At 33.2% G+C, this 22,535-nt stretch overlaps 1 protein-coding gene across 3 annotated transcripts in view; it reads left to right on the top strand.

Annotated features, from left to right (window-relative positions):
* CSMD3 (CUB and Sushi multiple domains 3) overlaps positions 1-22,535 on the top strand; it is a 1,196,954-nt gene that overhangs the window by 165,602 nt on the left and 1,008,817 nt on the right. For all 3 annotated transcript variants that reach the window (XM_036830958.1, XM_036830959.1, XM_036830960.1), the window contains exon 3: positions 8,478-8,590. In XM_036830958.1, the coding sequence (XP_036686853.1) occupies positions 8,478-8,590 (113 nt within the window). The remainder of the gene's footprint in view (positions 1-8,477; positions 8,591-22,535) is intronic.

Raw genomic sequence — 22,535 nt, forward strand, 5'->3', positions numbered from 1 at the left:
TGTTTGATACAAGCTACAGCTCATTTACTCTCAACAAATTATATAATCATTCAAATATTGCTGCAGCCATCTTTTCCCTTAATATTACAATTACTGTCATCTTGACATAACCATGAATTATGCTGTTGTACTTCATGTACCCCAATATCAATAGGGTATGCAGGATTTATTCTCACAGAACAGTCATTACTTTAAAGATCTATTTTTTGTTCCTGTGGTTTTCCCATTCATTTTGAAATTAAATAGGTTAACAGTTTGTTTCAGCTGATAATTCCCTGTATATTACCTGGATCTTTTTTTTTTTTTTTTTTTTTTTTTAGAAATTCACGTTCTTTTATTTATTTATTTATGACTGTGTTGAGTCTTCGTTTCTGTGCGAGGGCTTTCTCTAGTTGCGGCAAGTGGGGACCACTCTTCATCGCGGTGCGCGGGCCTCTCACCATCGCGGCCTCTCCTGTTGCGGAACACAGGCTCCAGACGCGCAGGCTCAGTAATTGTGGCTCACGGGCCCAGTTGCTCCGTGGCATGTGGGATCTTCCCAGACCAGGGCTCGAACCCGTGTCCCCTGCATTGGCAGGCAGATTCTCAACCACTGCGCCACCAGGGAAGCCCCTGGATCATTTTTAAGAACTGTATAACCAAAGTAAAATTGTAAGATAATTCAAATCCAAAAATCTTATTGTGAGTAATGAGAAACCACTGTGGAAATGCTGGTGTTATAGAATTTATCCTAGCCTTAGTATACCACTGAGTGCAGACAAAAGGGCAATGGATTTTGAGTCATAGCACTAATGAAACTAACATTTAATGGCTATTTCTTAGGTTCCAAAAAATAAGAATATATTAAAAAAAGAATGTGTAGAACTGAGTCACTTTGCTGTACAGCAGAGATTGGCACAGCATTGTAAATCAACTCTATTTCAATGAAAAAAAAAATACACCAGACCATTCACATGAATTGTCTTACTCAACAATCACAAAATCCTGGGACTTTGGTAATGTTACCAGTTTTTAAATAAAGCTCCCTCTCTCTCTTTCTGCATTCCTCATGTGTGTTTTCCCTCTGTCTCACTATAAGCAGTAATATGCTAATAGCCATTTAATTTAAAACTGTGACTTTTATGTTAATTCTCTTAACTAGAGAAAGTTTGAAATATTGCAATCAGTTGATAGGCATATTAAAAATGTATATATTAAAAGAGCCCTTTGATTACATTGTTAAAGATAGTATAGATCTAGTCATTCTCCATGCTCAAGTCTCGTGGAAATAATAACATCTCACTGTTAAAAGCTGATAAACACGGGGGCTTCCCTGGTGGCGCAGTGGTTGAGAATCTGCCTGCCAATGCAGGGTACACGGGTTCGAGCCCTGGTTTGGGAAGATCCCACATGCCACAGAGCAACTAGGCCCATGACCCACAACTACTGAGCCTGCGCATCTGGAGCCTGTGCTCCGCAACAAGAGAGGCCACGACAGTGAGAGGCCTGCGCACCGTGATGAACAGTGGCCCTGCTCGCTGCAACTAGAGAAAGCCCTCGCACAGAAACAAAGACCCAACACACCCAAAAATAAAGAAATACATAAATAAATTAAAAGCCATGCTTATAAAAATCTAAAAAAAAAAAAAATTGTGTGGTGATAAACTCGTTTAAAAAAAAAAAGTTGATAAACACATTTAGATAATGATACAAGCATCATTTTTATCCACCAGTGTCGATGTTTTAAGGGTTCCTGTTACATTAAGCTATAAAATGGCACATTTATTGCCATTAATTTAAGAAGATCTTAAACGAACAGCCTATTATTTAAAAAGCATATGCATTGACATTTTAAATGACTTTCAGGTAATTTAAATTCTATCATTTTTGCATTAATTACCAAATAATTATTTTAGTACTTTTCATATTAGTCATTGATATAAAGTTACAAGTTAGTCATTTAATTCTCCCTGTAACTAGCTACTCATTACAGTTTGAAATATCATTAATGTTTCTGAATCTTTTTAAGAGGAAATGCTTCAAGAATGTTTTCCTCTATTAAAAGCAGGCATGAGAAGTGATAGGACCACTTGCTTTAAGTGTGTGAATTTTAACACATTCTACAGCTCCTGATGAATGTTTTGTCTAGTAAGTAACAAAATGCTAAAATATGATTAGGGGTGCATGTGGGATTAGGGGAAATGTAGAAGAGTGGTTATACATTAGAAACTATTAAATGTAAGATGAAAAAACAACCAACATGCTCTGCCATCCTGTCACATGAGAGAACTTACTGAAACAATGGCCATAAAGTAGTTCATGACAAAACATTCACCAAATACAAATGTGAAATAGAGGAAATGTTTTGAATTTTTCATGAAACTAAATGTATTAAAGGGAAATTATTGTTCTTTAATCTGAGTTTACATGCATTTTTAAGCATCAAATTTATGGTGAGAGAAAATATTGTTGTGATGTCATAAAACAAAGTAGCTACATGGCAAAATTAATATATTTCAACACTTTACTGGCTACTCCTCAAATTTCAACTTTTATAAAAAATAATATCTGAAGGACATTAACATTGCATCATCTAGGACTTTCCCCTGACATTTCTGTTTGCTAATCTTATTTATTTTTCCTAGTCGGGAAATATCTTTGCTAACCACTGGTAACCTTTCCCATAAAGGTATCAACATGTACAGGCAGTGGTTCCCCATTAATTTCCAGGCCTTTAATTCAATGACTTCATAATTATGACACAGTTTTTTACCAGCCTCAACTACTTAAAGCTATAATGTGGGTAAAATCATGTTTTTATCTATTCCACATATTTGTTAAGAAATTTATATGGGCATTGTGGAGAAAAAAGATGAATTAAATATGCATTCTGCCCTCATGGAAAAATCATTTCCCCTATGGGAAAATCATAAGGAGAGAGATAGACTGGAGTTGGAAGTTATGGGTTTATATCTTTGCTCCACTGCCTACCAGCTGTATGGATTTAAACAATTTACTAATCAATTCTGAGCTGTGATTTCTTCAATTGTAATTCAGTGAAAATAAAATTACACTCCGGTATTCTTTAAAAGGAACATAAAATGTCATTCACTATGCAAATTTATCATATGTCAATAAGAAGGGAATATAATTGATAAGGTAATAAAACAATATATAAAAAACTAAATTTCACAAATATCTGAATTCCATGAAAAATATTATGCTTATCCATAAAATATTATGCTTTTACAGTACATAGAAAATGTGTTAAATTCAGGTAAAATACATGTATATTTAACTACTGTAATTTATAACTCATGTTGAAGATAAAAATCATATTAGTTTTACCTGAAAAATAAATGTTTAAATTATATAGTTATATCCTAAAAGATATTTCAAATAGATATACATAAAATATATGGTCTCCCTTTAACTCTTGAGATTAATAACATGGTAAAAAATAATTCTGAACAAGAGTCTCTAAATAGACTATTTGGATTTTCTTAACAATTGGCATTTCTTTACATTCTCATGATTCTTGAAAACACTGCTCTAAGAATAAAATTTTTGGTTTGAAAAAGAAAGCATTATGATGGCTTTCACATTCTTCTATCATTCCAGTTCATTAATTTAACCATGTTAAGAGAGCCTCTTACATGGAATGCATTGCATGAAGAACTGGTGATAAACTATTGAGTTCCAAGCACTGACTTCAGGAAGTTTAGTGCCCAAAGGAGAAAGAGAGAAGCTTAATAAATAATCACACATAAATATTAAATTATAAAATGAAGTCTTGTAAAGAAAAGTAACTAATGGGATTCATAACTTAAAGTTTATTTTCAAATCAATCAAGTAATGTATCACAGGAGGGAGTAAAACAAGTTACTGTAAATCCTCATAATGGTACAACTATCATGAAAATAAGTTTAAAAACATACATCTTCCCTCATTTACTGAAGTGAAAAAGAAAACTAAATCTTCCATTATACAGCATGCCACTACATACTGAGTATTTAAGGATAACTGGAAAAAAACTTGCTTTTGCTAAATAGGAAAAATTCTTCACATTGTCCTCTATCATTTTGGAAAATTTAATGGTAAAAGGTTCTAAATATTTCCTAAAAAAATTGGATTATTTAATGTACCTGAACAAGTATAAAAATCTGAGATTGCATGTAAAATAATTTGTATGTTTGTATGTGCATTAGTAGTTCAAATATTTAATATTTTGATTTAATGAATGTGCCAAAGACAATGAGAGGAGGAACAGGGTGTTCGCTAGAAAATGGGACAAAACAGTATGTTGTAGTCTTAGACCTGGCTCTACTGTGAACTTGATCCAGTTGTTTAATATCTCCCAGTCCCTTATGCCTTCTAATCTGAGGATGAAATTGCATATTTTACCTATATAGAAAGGTTTTCAAAACATTATTTTCAAATAAATGTTGCACTGATAGGCTCTGAATCTACTTGTTTTGTATAATATCAGCATGAGTCTCAGTGAATTACAGTGGTCACTAGGTTCCATGGAACCTCTATTTTCATTTGTAGAATAATATTTTAGACACTTTTTTAAAATGTATATTTCAAAGCCCCAAAGAGAGCTATGCATTGGTTTCCTATTGTTGATGCAACAAATTACTGCAAACTTAGTGGTTTGAACAACATAAATGTATTATCTTGCAGTCTGGAGAACTGAAGCCCAAAATGTATTTAAGTGGGCTGAACTCAAGGTGTCAGCAGGACTGCATCTCTTATGGAGGCTCTAGGAGAAAATCTGTTCCTTGACTTCTCCAGCTTATAGAGGCTGCTTGCCCTTCTTTGGCTTGTGTCCCTCTTCTAGCTTCACAGCCAGAAACTGCATCACTCAAACCTCTGCTTTCATTGTCACATCTCCTACTCTGATCCTCCTACCTTCCTTTGATAAGGACCCTTGTGAATACTTTGATCCATCCAGATAATCTAGGGTAATTTCCTATTCTTAAGATTTTAACTTAATCACATCTGTAAAGTTCCTTTTGTCATACAAGGTGACATATTTAAATATTCCAGTGATTAGAGCCCAGGCAATCTTGGAAGGCCATTTTTCATAGTATAATATCATACATAACATCATAACAGTCTGGTTATAAGGTAAATAGGTTCTCAGACTTTTTTTGTTGCGAAATCATTTGTCCTTTTTTTTCCCTGACAATGTTTCTTATTTTTCTGAAAAAATACTCTGAGCATTTAAAGTGGGGAATACTTTATTTTTACATCTTTATATCAAGAAATAATGTTGAAAAAATCTAGAAAATTATTCAACAACTAATTAGTTCCCCAATTACCCCGAAATTCTAGTACTAGGTATATTCTCAAGAGAAATATGTATAAATGCTTACAAAACATGTAACACATGTTCATGGCAGTAGTATTTACAAAAGACCCAACTGGAAAAAAAAAAGTCTACCAACAATAGAATGGATAAATAAATTGAAGTATATTCATAAAATGGAATCCTATAGAGCAATGAAAGTTAAGTTCCATACTACTGCTATAATAATACAAAGGTAATGTTGAGTCAAAGAAGCCAGAGGCAGAATAATTTTATTATATGATTTTATTTATATAAAGTTTTAAGACATGGAAAACTAATTTGTTTCATTAGGAGTCAGGGACTGCACCTAGCCTCTGATATATACCCATTATTGTAGGCAGAATAATGATTCCAGAATAATGGTTCCCTTAGAACCTGCAAATATGTTCTATCACATGGCAAAAGGAACTTTACAAATGGAATTAAGATTACAGATGTTATAATAGGAAGATATTTGAATTATCCATTTGGGCACAGTCTAATTACATGAGCTTTTAAAAGCAGAGGCAGAAGAGGCAGAGAACTTCTTCCCGCCTGAGGTAGAAGAGGGAGCAGCAGAGAGATGAGGTAGAAGGGGAAACCATAGATATCTGAAGAATGAGAAGAACTTGGACTGCCATTGCTGACTCTGGAGATGGAGGAAGGGGTCCGCAAACCAAGGAATGCTGGCAATTTCTAAAAGCTGAGAATAACCCCAAGCTAACAGCCAGCAAGGAAAGGAGGACCTTAATCTTACAACTTCATGAAACTGAATTCTGGCAATAGCCTGCTGAATTTGGAAGTGAAGCAGATGTAACTTCAGAGTTTCCAGAAAGCAACGCAGCCTAGCTGACACCATGATTCCATTCTTGCGAGACTCTAAGCAGAGAATCAGTTGAGTTATGCTCTGCCTAGATCCACGTAACTGTGAGATAATAATGGGTGTTGTTTGTGAGAACTTGGATTAAGTATAGGAAAATTATACGCTTGTTCTTTATAAGAAAACTAAGCACATAATAAAAATTTATAATATCTGACCATAAAGTAAATTTGAATGCATTTCAAAGGATTAAATTCATAGAGAAAATGTTATCTGACTATAATGCAAATGAGATACACATTGGTAACAAAATATAACTAAAGTAACCCATATGTTTATAATTTAAGCAATGTATTTCTAACCATGGAACAAAGATTATGCCTACTAAAATATGATGGTTGTCTGAAGGAAAAATAGCTTGAGTTGTCAGCTGAACTAGCCACTTTTTTCATGGAACAAACTTTTTATTTGAAAGAATGATTAACAGATAAACTATGGTTAGTCACACTTAGGCATTTGGTATCTATTTCCCCCCTGCCCCTCCGAAAAATATGAACCTGACTTGTTACTTCAAGGAAAACAACTGACAGGATTTGCTGTCAGTGATGAAGTCTGAGTTTTCAAGTAAAAAATTAGAATTTTGGAAAACTTCAATTCACCACTGTAAGCTTTAGAGCTTCCCCAAGTTTAAAAATTTTTCTGGTGCGATCAATAGAAATAAAAATATATGTGATTTTTACATATTTTATAATGAAGTGTATCAATATTTGGAAGATCTCTCTAACTCAGTGAACCAATATATTTCAAATGACCAATGCATGCATAATGTTAAAAAATGCATGAGTAAATATAATCTATTGCAAGGACAAGGTGAACCAAAGGACTTTAATGTTACAGAGTGCAAAAAAATTAGCTGATATGGTTTGAATTCAACATTGTAACTAGTCAAGTTTTTATGTAGTATCAAAGAAGAATAACCACTTTTACAAGCAAAAGCTATTAGAATACTCTTCCCTTTTACAACTAAATGTCTAAGTGAGATCAGGGTTCTTCATACCCATCAAACAAAATAACATATTGCAATATATTCAATAAAGAAGCAGATATGATAATCTAGCTACTTTCTACTAATGGGACAGGCATTAAAGAGATTTGCAAAAATAAAGCACAGTGTATTCTTCTCGTTTGTTTTGGAAAAGATAGTTATTTAATACTAAAATATTATTTATGTCAACACATAATGGATTTATTCTGGATATTTTTAAATGATATTACTAATGTACATTTTAAAATGTTTCTCAGTTTAAACTTAAATAGGGTAAATATTGATAGATCTAGCCTGCAATATCTTTTTGGGGTTCTTAATAAATTTTTAGAGTAAGTAGGCCTGAGACAAACGAGAACTACTGCTATTCAGAAATAAAAATATTTGATAATTTCAGTACAGACTAATTCTACCTATATAATGTTGGGCAAAAATAGCAAGTATATTAAAAAATAATATAATTCCATTGCATAAAATTCTCAATCCTAACTCTCATATTAAGAATAAAAAATGAGAAAGTTACATAAAGGGCAATTCATAGAAAATTTTTAAAATTATTCATCTTCATTAGTTTTATAAAAATTATATCCAATGGATGTGCTTTTTCTTATTTTTAATTTTTCTTTTCTGTTTTATTAAGTGTCAATTGTAAATTATATTTTATATAATCGAGCTTATTATATGCAATAAATTATTAGTAAAGTAAGTAGTGAATTATGGGCAAAAATATCAGACAACTATTTGTTATGTAAACTTATGCATTATTAACCAAAAATAATTTGCAACTATTAATTTTAATAGAACTTCCTGGAATCTGATAAAACAGAATCACTTCTCACATGTAGAAATTTTACTTTAGAGATTTCATATTTAGATCACATCTCTTCCTTTAATATTAAATTTCATGAAATATTTCCCACTCATATATATTTTAAACTGTCAGGCAAATTCAACAGAAATGTCTTCTAAGTGTTATTAAAATCAACAGCTAAAATATGCACAGACCCATAATCTCATAACTTAGTTCCCAAAGTTTGAATTGATCAATATTTTCATATAGATGATATATGGGATAGGCATGATAAACAGTAATAGCACGCACACATAAATAAACATATTTATATATACTTATAGCAATTGCTTTCGATGAGTGACACGTTCTAATCAACATGTAATAAATTAATCCACACCACACACACTCACAAAGCTTAGGGATTTGATAAAATGACTTTTAATACTCTTTCAACTCTATTAGGTAAAATGTCTATAGCTAATAGTTAATTCTGTTTATGTTTCAGGTTAACAGGATTCCATCTGCCACCACCAGTGACAAGTACCAAATCTGTGTTCTCACTACGTTTGACCAGTGATTTTGCAGTTAGTGCTCATGGATTTAAAGTATACTATGAAGGTAAGTGATGGTAATATAAAAGGACCACTGCCCAGTTCAATGAAGTAAAACCAAAATTCTCCAGGGTAAAAATAGAAGAAAAATCACCAGGACAGAAGTTATAGTTCATCCTGCTATATCAAATCTTATACCAAGATTCACCTTCTCAATAATCATCAATATATAATAAAAAGCTAGACTTAGTAGGCTTTAATGTTTCATTGCAGTGTGCCTAGACAGAGGAAAACCTTGCCCATAAATCTTCTTAGGAGATGAGACCATGGCATCTCTATAGGTTTAAACCTTAATAAAAGGGAACAGAATCTGAGAGTAAAAGGAAACTAGGCCTGATTTGAGATTCAGGCATCACAGACTCCACCCTATTCTCCTCTGTGCTTTGCCTCTCTGCCATAAAATAAACTGGTCATTTGTGTTCTCTGCAAGTTGGAATAAAGAGAAAATTCTATTAAGAGACAAGAGTTGACATTTTTCATTTTAAACCAGTATTTCCAGTCCCACAGATCCATAATCCCTTAACCACAAAGAGGAAAATAAAGAAGCACTTGAAACTGATGTTTTTTATCTGGAAGTTTGCTACAGCCTCACTTAGTATCAAAACCTGAACTGATTGGAGGTCATTTATAATCTTTATTTATCCCACATAGTGTGGGGACTCATGTTTCACTATACAATTATTGTTTGATAACTGGGTAACACCACAGGCTCTGCTGATGGTGTTAAAAATGTACAGAATCTGTATTGTTTTCCCTTTTTACAGTGTAAAAAAAATCTGAAGGTAAAAATAACCTGTTCTCAAGGCTTCATATTGAGGTCATGTAGTTGTAATTTCTTCTCTATGTGACTTGACAATAAAATCTCACCTAGTTTTAGGGAAGGATCCCTTCCTTACCCGTAGGAATAGCATAACAGAATTCAACTCGCCTCCCCAGGACCATATTACTGGAATGCACCACACCAGATCTAACATCATGATAAGAGATATACAAATACAGTAGCAGGGGTGGTTACTTTCTAAAGCACATAATAATTCAAAATATAATATGTTTAAAGAGCACACTAGAAAACAATCATATATAAAATAGAATTGCTTTAGTATACAGGTTAACAGTTTGCATGTGGGGAAAGTTTTAAACTGAAAGTTTCATCTAGTGCTTTCTCCCTAGGAAAAAAATACCTGCTAGCAAACTGTTGAGTAAAAATATTTTCTCTTTTTTTAATATTCTTAATAATGCCATATCACAGCAGTTTTGAACACTATTTTCTACCTAATACATTTCTGAACTGTCTTTCTCTAGCAGGGGAGGATGCATTCCAAGACTTATTTTCCTCCATTGTGATAGTAATAATCATTATTTTTGAAGGTACTTTCACAATAGTTGAATATTTTTATCTTGGCAACTTAATTCATAGTTTAAAACACTACAAACACAAAGGGTTTAATTTTAAGTGTAATTTTGGCAATATTGAAGGAGTTAGTAATACAATAGTTTTCTATTAAAGGCTCCATAATAGAGAATTTGTACTCTGTTCATCAAAGTATAAAAATATTTTAGGTTAGTTTATTCTTTCAGCAAATACTAAGTATACTGAAATTGGAGGAACTTGGAAGATGTATTATAATATTGCCATACTTTCTGGTTTGACTGTCAAGTTTCATGAAATATTGTCAAAAATATTTTCATAGCTCTCCATTGTTTCTACATATACAACATTAAATTTCTGTCTTTTCTGCTTCAGTGAAAATGGATTCATATATCTTCATGACATTTCAATGTATGTTTGGGAGATCCTGACTTAAAATATAAGGTACTAGGCATCTGGGTAGTATTGAGGGATTGGTCATCATCCTGCAGAACATCTTCAGGTATTGATTTGTGATGGGTATCTTCTACCATGTATACTACTTTTCTATGGCTACCATAGCAAACAACCACAAATTTAGCAGCAAAACAACAAAAATATATTATCTCACAGTTCTGTAGTTGAAAAGTCCTGGTTGTCTCTGCTAGTCCTCTGCTCAGAGTTTCATAAGGCTGAAATAAAAATGTCAGCTGGTTAGGCTTTTATCAGAAGGCTCTGGAAAAGATCTATTGCCCACCGTTTCTAGAGGCCCCTCTCTTCCTTGCATGTAAGACCTACATTTGTGAGCTAGCCACTGGTGAAATGAATCCTTCTCATACTTGAAATCTCTCTGATGTTCCCTTCTTAGTGCATCTCTCTACTATCTTCTTTTCCCACACACCTCTGACTTCGGCTGGAGAAATTTCTTAGCTTCTAAGGGCCTATGTCATTAGATTAGCCTTGATTATCCATGTAGACCCAATTTCCCCAAGTTAAAGTCCTTAAGCATAATTACACGTGCAAAGTCCTTTTTGCAAGGTAATGCGACATATTCACAGGTTCCAGGGATTCTGGAGTGTGTGTGTGGGCGTGTTGGTTAGGCTTCATTAGTCCTACCACACCACGTGCAACACTATGTAATATTTTACAGAGGGAGTAGCTACAAGCATTTATTTATTTAACCACAGCCAATGACACTCTCAAGGCCAACTGGTGTATTGTGAAGTTCAGAAAACTTAGTTTGAAATTTCAAAGCCTGTCCTCTAAATTTACACCTGTATTTTTTGTTTTGTTTTGGTTTTTTTGCAGGATGAACCTAATGTCTGAATCTCATTTGTTTTCATTTCATCTCCCTCCATATAATCACTTACTAATTATTTTCTTTATTTTTTAAAGTTTCCTGAGACTTTGTCCTTGTGTACTAGAATTTATGAGGTCTCTATTTATTAGTGATATTTGTGCATTTTTCTGTGTTTCTCAAACTGCCAATAGTGGACCACATGCATCAGAATCATCTGGAGAATTTGCTAAAATGTAGAATTCTTGGCCCCAATTACAATCCTGAATCAGACTGTAGAGTGAAGCCGTATAATATGCATTATAATTCCAATTGCAAATCCAATGTAGAAAAATTGATAAATGTACATCATCTGTGATCTTCACAGACCTTCTCTGTTGTTACAAACTTCTGCTATCTTACTTCAGCCCATATACTTTAAAACTGTGGAGGGTGATGTCCCCGTTTCACACATTTTGATTGAGTTTCAGAGCTCTTAACCATTTATCAGAAATGCTTTTAAACTTCTTGAAGTTGAAGCTGCGAGGTGTTACATTTCTGTGGAAAATTTTCCCCATTAATATCTAGCTGCATATATTTTTATTTTTCCTCATTATTGTCTATCATACACTTGAATTTCTTGTCACTGGTTCTCAAAATTTGTTTCACAGAACTTTGTTTTCATATGTTTCTTAAGATTTATAAAAACAAATGAGTAGAATAGTGTTCTGTGAAACAAGTTGGAAAAACACTAGTGTATACTAAGTTGAATAGTCATATAACCATCTTTCAAAATTTGATCAGGATAAAACTGGTACCCATCTGTATTCTGTGGAGCACACAATGGAAATGCTCTTTTGTCTTTTCAGATCTGCCAAACAGAGTTCAAAATATATTCTAGTTTCTGCTAAAAGTTATTTTGTACAATGGACTCCTTTCACATTTTACTTTCAAAGCTACGTAATCACTCTTTATAGGTGCAAGATCATAAAGGTATACCATAGACTATCTTATCATTTTGGAATTGTTTATTGTAGAAAGTAATATAATCCAAGCATATAGTGGATTATATACATATTACATGTAATCATTAAATATTATTATATATTATATGAATTGGTTAGTTTAATGTCTAGGAGAATCTCAATGAATAATTTCAGTATGTATCAGTGATCCTTCAATGATCAGAAACAGACATAAAAATAAAAAGTCTTGAAAATCGCTTCAAACTCAAGGTAGCTATTATGCCCTAATGATTATTGATGTGTATGACTAAGTAATTAAGATATTACAGGGATAACAGTCTCAGTTTTAGCAAATTTGCTGTTCAATCATTTTCACATTTTAATTAAGAAACATAAAAATTTGTTTAATAACAGTATTACTACTAGGTAACATTTATTGAGTGATTTCTTTGTGTCAATCACAGTGCTAAACATTTTACATGGATTTTTCTCACCCTAGAAAATTATATGAAAAATTGTAATGAGCAAGAATTTAATAAAGCACTAACCTTAATGTAAAAATATGTTTAAGTACCCTAGAGATATAAACTGTATATATTTCAGAGATTTATTCTATACCTAACTACAAACTAATTCCATTATAAATATATATGACCACATAAAATTTAGTGCAAAAGAGCATTACAAAAGTAAGAATTACTGATAATGCTGTGTATAAAACAATACGAAATATAAAAGCTGAAATATATTTTTGTGTATATTACATGTGACCTATATATTCTGTGTCCTTTTTAAACACTTCACATACAGAAGAATGTTTATATTATTTACTATTCTATTTTAGCTATCCATCACACATGTTTACTAAAAGTTTTCACTTGAGAATGTCAAATGACTTTAGTGATTTTTAATTTTAGGTGTTATTTTTTATTCCTAAGCTTTATAAATTTAAACTGCAGTACCATGAACTTTAATGGAGAGATTACAAGTTAGAATGAAGTCAGTTATGCTTCTAGCAAGACAGCTGAATTGTAGCAAGAGAAATTTATGTAATAAAATTACATATATTAGTTTTCTAGCAATGAAGGTAGGTTAGGTTCATAAAAGAAGTTAATGGATCTTTACCTTACTTTTAAGAATAAATGAGAGATATCATATTTTTAAAACATAATACAAGGAAATATAATACGTGCAGAGACTGTTTTTTTTTGGTCTCTCGATCAAATTCAAATATTTTGCCTTCAGGGTTCCATAGAGTCTGGCTACTTAGGCACTGAAACATCTTAATCCATGGCCTGCCCCCCCCCCCCCAACTTTACTTACTTTGGGTAACTTCCTGCCCTGAAATTTGGATTGAGCCACAGGCAGAGGATGAGATTATCCTCCTACCTCCACTCCCACTACTGGTACCATCCCTGTGCTCCAGCTTTTCTTGGCTTCATTAGCCACCAGTGGCTAGGGGCAGGAGCAGGAGGTAGAGCTGGTACCAGGGAACTAGGATGAGATCCTGTCTCCGTCATTGCCCCTTCGTAGCATTCCCCTTTGGAATCTGGTCCTCCCTTGTTCCCCAGGGTCTAGTCTGGTGGTCTTGTTTTCCATGGCCTGCTCCTCCAGTGGTCCTTGCCTGTTTGGTCTGACACTATGGAAGACAATTTCTCAGGTGGCCTTGATCTCCATGGCACAGTCCTCTGGGTTTTCCATCCTTCATGGCTAGATTCATTGGAGGTTCTATCTCTGGAATTTTTATCACTGGGAATCTGGCCCTTGGATGGTTTAGTCTTCCAGAGATCTAGGCCACATACTCTGCCCAAGTCCCATCCCAGATGACATGGTCCTCTGAGATGTCCCACTCTTGTGAACTAACTCTCTGGCGATCAGGCTCTGTTTGGTCTGGCCCTCTGGGAGACTTGTCTTCAATGTTCAGGTCCTCACGGAGTGTGAGCAGCTGTGTCCTGGCCTTTCTGGAACAGTAGCCCTAGGTTTGAGGACTTTGGGGGTCTGGCCCTCCAGAAGTTTTGTCAGCTGCAGGCAGGTCCCTCCAAAGGTCTGTTCACCACAGTCTGGCTCTTTGGTGCACCTCTTTCCTATGGCCTAGTTATCTGATAGTGTGGGAAGCTGTTCATGGGACCCTGTACTTGGCCCCAGCAGTGGTTTTGTCTGTAGTGGCCAGTGACCATCTATCTAAGTCATGAGTGCCTTCTCTCTCTTGTATTTATTTATTTAATTGAAGTATAGTTGATTTACAATATTATATTAGTTTCAGGTATACGACATAGTGATTCAATATTTTTATAGAATATACTCCACTTAAAGTTACACTGGCTATATTCTCTCCCTTTTAAATTGTTCAAAATCCCAATCTAGAGAATTACAAAAATCAGACTTTTCCCTAAATATCATCTACAGAATGGAGTTAAAAGTTACAGTGTTATAATGAATATGTGGATTTGGCTGGGTATATGCAAAAATTTATTAATTCTCAAGTTTACATCTATTATCCAGGAAGATATATATTTTCATTGTACTCACAACAAAACTTGAATAGTATTCTCAATACTATGAATGCTTTTCGACATTAAGCAATAACTTTTTTTAAAAAAAGCAATAACATTTTAAACATTTCCCTTTTCTGCACAGTGTAGCACATACACCTGTACAACAACAGATCTCCAGCCTTATTTCTCATCATTTGCCTCAATTCATGAAATGGTCACATGAACATATATTAAATTTCTACATATACTATGGTATTTAAATTGTTCTACCTTAAATCTCCAGCTCTCCTGCTGAGTACACCTGTACAATGTATTGATATTTTTTGCTCACACTAGGCTCTGAGAAGCTTGAGGGTATAGAACCTGTTTTACTTGTTTTGTAAATTGCGCCCTATTTCAGCACATTCCTGGCACACTGCAAGCACTTAATAGATGCTTGTTACATACAAGTAATAAATAGGAATATCTAATACTTTGATCTGGAATGAGGAAAGACTTAATACATTTCCCACTTACAAAGATTTAAAACGCCAGTGAACATGTTAAAAGGCAGTAACCACAAATATTTACATTAAATGAACAAGGTTTAGGAAAAATTTTGGTCTTTTATTTGAGAAAAGCCATAAATGATACTTAAAATTATTTTTACTTTTTATAGATATTTTCTTTACTTGAAAATCTTTACTTTCTTGAAGTAAATAGTTTCTTTATGAAGCACTTTAAAAATACAAAATTGCTCATATGGCATAAAGAGAAAAATAAGCTGAATATAAAAAAATGTTAAAGCCAGTGACATATGACCTACTTAATCTTTGTGCTTCATATGGAGAAGATGGGATGGAATTCAAGATTGTATTTTATTCTCCAGAAGTAGGATGATTAAACACAGTATGTAATCTCATTTCACATTAAATTTCCTTCTTTTATATATGTTGCTAAGGGTGTCATATCTGTCAACTGCTATAATTTATCATTTTTATATGAGTGCTAGAATGAAGTTTAATTGAGACAGTGATTAATGTAAGATTCTAATTATATGTCAAAGATTTTTTTGTGTTTCATACACTCAAAGACTATACATTGTGATAAATTGTTATAATTGATAGCATACAACTCGTGGTTTAAAAGAGAACTATACTATAAGTTTGGTTAAGGAATTAATTCGTGGATTTATCTTGATTCCCTCTTAACAAAATGTAGAAAATTAGCAAAATATAAATTTATGTTTATTATTTGACTGTAAGTATGATGGCATATCACAGAAAATTAAATTTGAAATGGTTTCTTCCTTATAAAAATAATTATGCTCTTTAACAGAGCACCATTTAATATGATTAAGAAATAAACATATGTAAAATAAAATGTGCAAATCAAATATTTCAATGGGAATAATAAACAGCATCAATCATTTTCATTCAATGGGTATATGTACTGTACTAGATAAAATTATTTTTCTGCATGGAGAAATAATTATGTCATCACATCCCATTTTCACTACTTGTTACACAAGTATCAGTTTTAAGATGGATTTTTAATAATTTTCCCCATACCACATAAGACAACATAGTTTATCCCAATAAAAATTATACTTTTCCTATATAGTGTGATATATTGTCTAGAATATTCTTTAGGTTTTGTATACTCTTTAATATAAATTGACCTCAAGGCACTGGTTTTTGGACTCTTAGTATTATTCAGAGGACTAAATGTTCCTTTGTTATTGCTCCTATCTAATTATTAAATCAATGATATTTCCAACTATGTAGTTAAAATTATTGAATATTTCTAAATAATTTTTTCATATTCATTTGCATTTACAATAATTATTCTGGTTATCTGCCATCTTTGAAGGCACTTATCAATACTTTTCGTCCTTACACCATGCTTCCAACTGAAGATTTTCTCATTTTACAGCATGCTTTTTTGGCCATAACTGTCAAACACTAGCCATCACTTGCTATGTTTCATACAATATTTCATTGTGCTTTTCTGTGTAGATGTAGCATAGCATTTACTTCTCATAATGATATTTAAAGGAATTTTTCCACAAAAGGATCCTTCCCATCTGTATTGGTTTTGTATTGCTATATAACAAAATTACCACCATTTCATGGACTAACACAACACAAATTATAATCTCATAGTGCTATAGATTAAAAGTTTGGCAGGGGTCAGCTGGGTTCTTAGCTCAGATCTCACAAGTCTGCTGTCAGGGTGTTGGCTAGCACTGTGATTAAGGCCAGGGTCCTATTCCAAGCTTACTGGTTGCTGGTAGAATTTATTTCCTTACCAGTGGTATGATTGAGGTCCCTATTTTCTTGCCAGTGATTGATCAGGGATTTTTCATAGTTTTTATAGGCTGCTTGTGGTTCCTTACCATCCTCCTCACCCAAAGGCAGTTCAAAACCTTTCAGCTTAGCTACAGCACTTCTCTCAGACTTTCTCTCTACTTGGCTTACAAGGAGGGCTATGTAGTATAACATAATCACAGGACCGACTGTCCCATCACCACTGCCATATAATGTAACCTAATGAAGGGGGCAACTATTCCATCATATCCATAGGTCCCACCTGTACTCATGGGAAGAGGGTGGAAATCTTGGAGCCCATCTTAGAATTCTGCCTAGCATATCCTGTTGAGTGACTCATTTAGGTGATAGTTCAAAACAGGATAGAAAATACAGGAAGAGAAAGAACAGAAGGTTAGAAGATGCGTTTTATTATTTATCACCCTAAGCAGAACTATCTTTACCTGAAAAGAGATATAGTTAATATATTCTTTATATTTTTTTCTCCTTACTTTGGTAAATTGATTTCTTTTAGGTTAGTAAGTAGCACATTTTTATATTCTATTGCATAAGTTCAATTCAATTATAATCGGACAGTGTGCTTCAGATGTTTATTTTTTAAGATGATCACAATTTAACATGAATTTATTTTTAATATAGCATATTTTTGTTCTTAGTAAGAAATATAGGGTAATGGAAAAAAAATTTTACAAGACCTAATATTTAAGGCTATCACTCAGATGCTCTGAGGCTCAGTTCTTCATAATACGAGTAATACAATACTGATTCTACAAGGTTGTTTTGAAGATCAAGGAAGTTAATGATGCAACATTCAAAGCGCAGCACCTGATATATAAGCAACATTCAATAAATGTTAGCTAGTATCTTTGCTGTTCTACCATATATATTCAATATTATATATTGGTAATATTGATATATATTCATATATATTATAATGTTTGGTCATGTCATATAAACGCTGAATTTTCATTTTCTCAAAAGAAACAACATATCTAGCTATTTGTTTGGTCTTTCTTAGAGTGTTGTTCAAATAAGAAGATGGATGTGACAATTTACCCATATGTTATTTCAGCAAGATGAGTTAGGGAGTAGCAAGCACCCTTAGATAGGGTTTCCCAGGAATCATAGTGCTGCCAATGGGGTGATCCATTTTCAGCTTGAAACAAGGGAAGAAATGACAGTTTTCACATATGCAGAGACATGTGCAATGCTCTTCCAGAGACAAAGCTCAAAACCCTGACAGAGTCTAAGAGAAGTAATCCACTCAAGAGTTGCAGCTCTAAGCTAACACGTCAGTGCTAGAGACAGAACTGGAGCGTGATGAGGCAGTCATTGCAATTGACTTGGAAAGAGGGTGAAATGGAAGAATGCCAAGTTTAGTATAGAAATTAATTTAATAATACTTGTTATCTAAATACAGTCCTTTAAGCAAGTGCATAAACAAAAACTCATAACAAAATTATCGATAATTATAAGGGCTCTGAAGCAAAGAACAAACATCTTCTTAAAGACACTGTGGCTAGAAGAGATAATACACAGAACCGAAAGTAACAATATGTTCAAACTGCAAACTTTTAGTCATTTTGATTAAGTATAATTATTTTTTCCTAGTGACAAAGAAAACAGAAACTACTGATCCATCTTTAAAAAAATCTTATAGTTCTATGTATCTACATATTGTTAAAAACAGTGATGATTCTGACATTTTACCCTATTCGAAAGTTAACGAGTTAGCCTGCCACAGTTTCAGGGATGCTGGCAGAAGACAGAAAACTACTGAGTCAGGGACAAAGGGCTATATTACCTACAGCAATAGAAATAGAGTATCAGCAATTATTCAGGTGCCCAGAGCCTCATTTCTCAACAGGGCAATGAGAAGAGTGCCAGGTGATGCCCACATATACAGGAGAGGAACTTTTAATTTAGGGAAACAGGATCTTTTATAATAGATAGTAAGTAAACAGGCCCTTTGCCCTGGAGGAAGATAGTATTTCCATATTGCTGCTGAACAAAGAGAGTCACTACCTCTCCTTATAAGATGTGGAAAACATGAGAGGCATCTGGAGAATTGTTTCCCAACACATGCGTAGAGTGTTCTACCACCACAGCATCTGGATTCAATAAATGTTAGACAATTTTCAATCACTTTTAAAAATTCCAAATGAAAGATACCTTTAAGAATTATTATATGAAGATCCTCACATGGGTAGATGCTAATCTAAAAGTTTCAACATTTTTATTGGCTATATATAGTATTATTTTTAAAAGTATTTAATAAGCTACAACATTCTATATATACTTTTGGATAATTTTGTAAGTATCATCTGAAAATAATGAGTACTCTTTCTTTCCTTCCTTCTTTTCCATCCTGTAAGGGGTGTTTGTTGAACTCTCTTTCAGTAGTGTGGGATATATCTCCTCCATCATGATTTCAAAAGAATTTATCCAACTACATTTATTTGTACAATCAGTCTCCCATTTTGTCTTTTTGTACTATTTTTTGTTTGTTTTATACCAGGGTAATACTTGTTCATATTATGCACTGAGTACATTTTCCTAATACAGTTATCACAACATAAATCCCAGATGACTATAAATAATTAAAATTTGAAATGAAAATGTATAGTCCATGAAGAAATATAGCAGAATATTATCAGCTCATGGGAGAGGAAAGCTTTCAAACTGCAAAGGCCAAAAGGAAAATATGGCACTAAGGAAAAGATTGATTGATAGATTGGACTAAATAAAATGTGAAAGCTGCTGTATAATAATAAAATAAAAAGCCACTTTTATATTAAAAGGCAAAAGAAAATATGGATTTAAAATCTGAAATCTGTAAGATATAAATTTATATTATATTTATATAATATAAATAAGTATACTTATATTTATATTATATATATATAAATACTATTGTCTCTGATAGAAAAATTGTCAAAGATATTAATTGAAAATTTACTAAAAAATTAAAAATACCCAGGAGTATGTGAATAAAGGACTTCAATTTAACATACTAATTTTATGCTTTGAAATATTTTTGGCTTGTGGATAGGGGAAAATGACAAAAGGATTTTCTTGAACTTAGTAGCCATGAAAAAGAAATATGAGACCAAAGTAATTAAAAAAGTATATGTGTTCAGATTAGAGATTTACCAAATGAAATCTTTCAGATATGAGTTGATGTACGAAAAGAGAATTTATCTATATGAACTTCTGTTTATGAATTGGGGAAAGATACGAGTTTTGGAAGCAACTGATTTATACGGGAAACTACAGAAACTTATAATGTTCAAAGGTTCCACATTATTAACTTAAGGAATTAGTCTGTTAGATTACATTTCAATTTTGTAAATGTGAAAATTTTGGCCATATATTATTTCATTTTGCCCTCAAGTCAAGCTGATATAATTTCATTTATAGTGGAAAATAAGTAATACAATATCAGTAACACAAACTTTATATATTTCTAATAAACCATGTATGTCATTTTATCAGCAGTTGTTTACGAAAACACAAATACATTTAGCACATGAACTAAATTTTGTGAGGGAGGTTTACTTCAAATTTGTATTATTTTTGCTTGTTTGATAATAACATTATCATTTTAGATACCCAATCTCCATCTGAAATTGATAAATAAAATTCACCATAGTAAGTGACCAGGTCCTTCTGCTTTTAACTTCTAGATACTGATGTGCCACAGGACTCAGTCTTTGGCCCTCATCTCTACACTCATGCTCTATGTGGGCTAATCTGCTCCAGTGTCTGAAAGAAACATGGATACACTGAACATATCTATCATTTAGCTATTGCTATAGGACAATCACAAAACCTCAGGGGGATGCAAAATTAATATTTATTGTTCAAGCTTATGAGGGGGTTGGCTCTGTCACACTGGTAATCTTGGATGGACTCACTCATGTTTCTGCCTAGTGGCTAATCTGGCTGACCTCATCTGGGACAATTTGAGGTGATTTGGCAATACTCAAGTGTCTCATCCACTAACAGGATATTTTAGGTATGTTCTCGTGCCCATACCCAAGATGCAAACATGATAAAAATGGAAATGCAAAAGCACTTTTAAAATCTCTGCTTGATTTGGTCTGCTAACTTCCCATTGGCTAAAGGAAATCACATAAACAAGCCAGGGTTCAGACAACAGGACCATGACAACATATGGCAGAGGGCATGCGTAAAGGGGAGATGAGATAAAGAAATAGTGGCAGTTTTGCAATTATTTTACTATAATTTCCCATCATATTTTCCAACCTGATATCTTCACTAAATTCCAAATTGTCTCATCCCCATGTCTTTCTCAACAAAATGGCAACACAATTCATTCAACTGTTCAGGTCCAAAAACTTTGGGGTCATGCTTTATTCCTTTCTTGTTCTAGCAACTTACATCTAATTCAAAGGCAAATATTGAATCAAAATATGTCTTGAATCTTACCATTTCTCACCATCTTTACTACTACTACCCTAGAGTCCTAACAACTATCATCTCTCCCTGGATTTACCTAGACTACTACATTAGACTCCTGTCTGCTTTCCTAGCTTTCTCTCTTGCCCTCCCAACACCTGTGTATTCTTCCGTAATAGTCCTTAATACTTCTTTGCACAAAACCTTTTTATGACACTTCTGTTTATATCCAATTGTCAGATTATAGTCACATGAAACTTGGCTGCACTGGGGGCTGGGAAATGCAGTCTTTTATTCAAGATGTTAATATGTCCAGCTAAAAATTGTATTGCTATGAATGAAAGGGATAGAAGCTAATAAAGAACAATTAGAAGTTTCTGCCACCGTGTCAGAATAAGAAACAGTACATATTCTTTATTTCCCCATAGATGGACTATGCATAGTTTAGTTCAACATATCACACAGGTGTTTTGTCTATTCTAGTTTTTTTTCCCCACTAGTATTTTTGTTCTTCCAGTTTTATTGAGATATAACTGACATGCAGTACTGCATAAGTTTAAGCATAATGATTTGACTTACATACAACATGAAATGATTACCACAAGTTTAGTGAACTCACATAGATATAAAATTTCAAAAATAGAAAAAAGTAATTTTTCCTTTTCATGAGAACTCCTAGGGTTTACTCTTTTAACAACTTTCATATATAGCATACGGCTGTGTTAATTATAACAATCATGTTGTACAGTACATCCTTAGTGCTTATTTATCTTATACTGGAAGTCTGTACCTTTTATTCATCCAATTCCTCCTCCCCACACCTCCTGCCTCTAGTGACCACAAGTCTGAACTCTCTCTGTAAGTTTGTTGAAACAGCACATATTCTTGTTTAATATCCGTTTATAAAGATAAAAATATTGTGGTTCTACCAATAAAAAAGGCATGGGACACAGTCTTATCTATTTACTAATGCCTTCCAAAACACATATTATAAGCACCTATCATGTTCTAGACATTATATTAGGTGTTAGAAAACCTTTAATATGGCTCTCAGGATGCTTATGATTTGGTGGAGAAAAAGAAATAAAAGCAACTAATATCCCAACAATTTACAAAAGTATTCGAATCCTTTTATAT

Source organism: Balaenoptera musculus, chromosome 17 (genome assembly GCF_009873245.2).
Source record: "Balaenoptera musculus isolate JJ_BM4_2016_0621 chromosome 17, mBalMus1.pri.v3, whole genome shotgun sequence".
Classification (NCBI taxonomy): domain Eukaryota; kingdom Metazoa; phylum Chordata; class Mammalia; order Artiodactyla; family Balaenopteridae; genus Balaenoptera; species Balaenoptera musculus.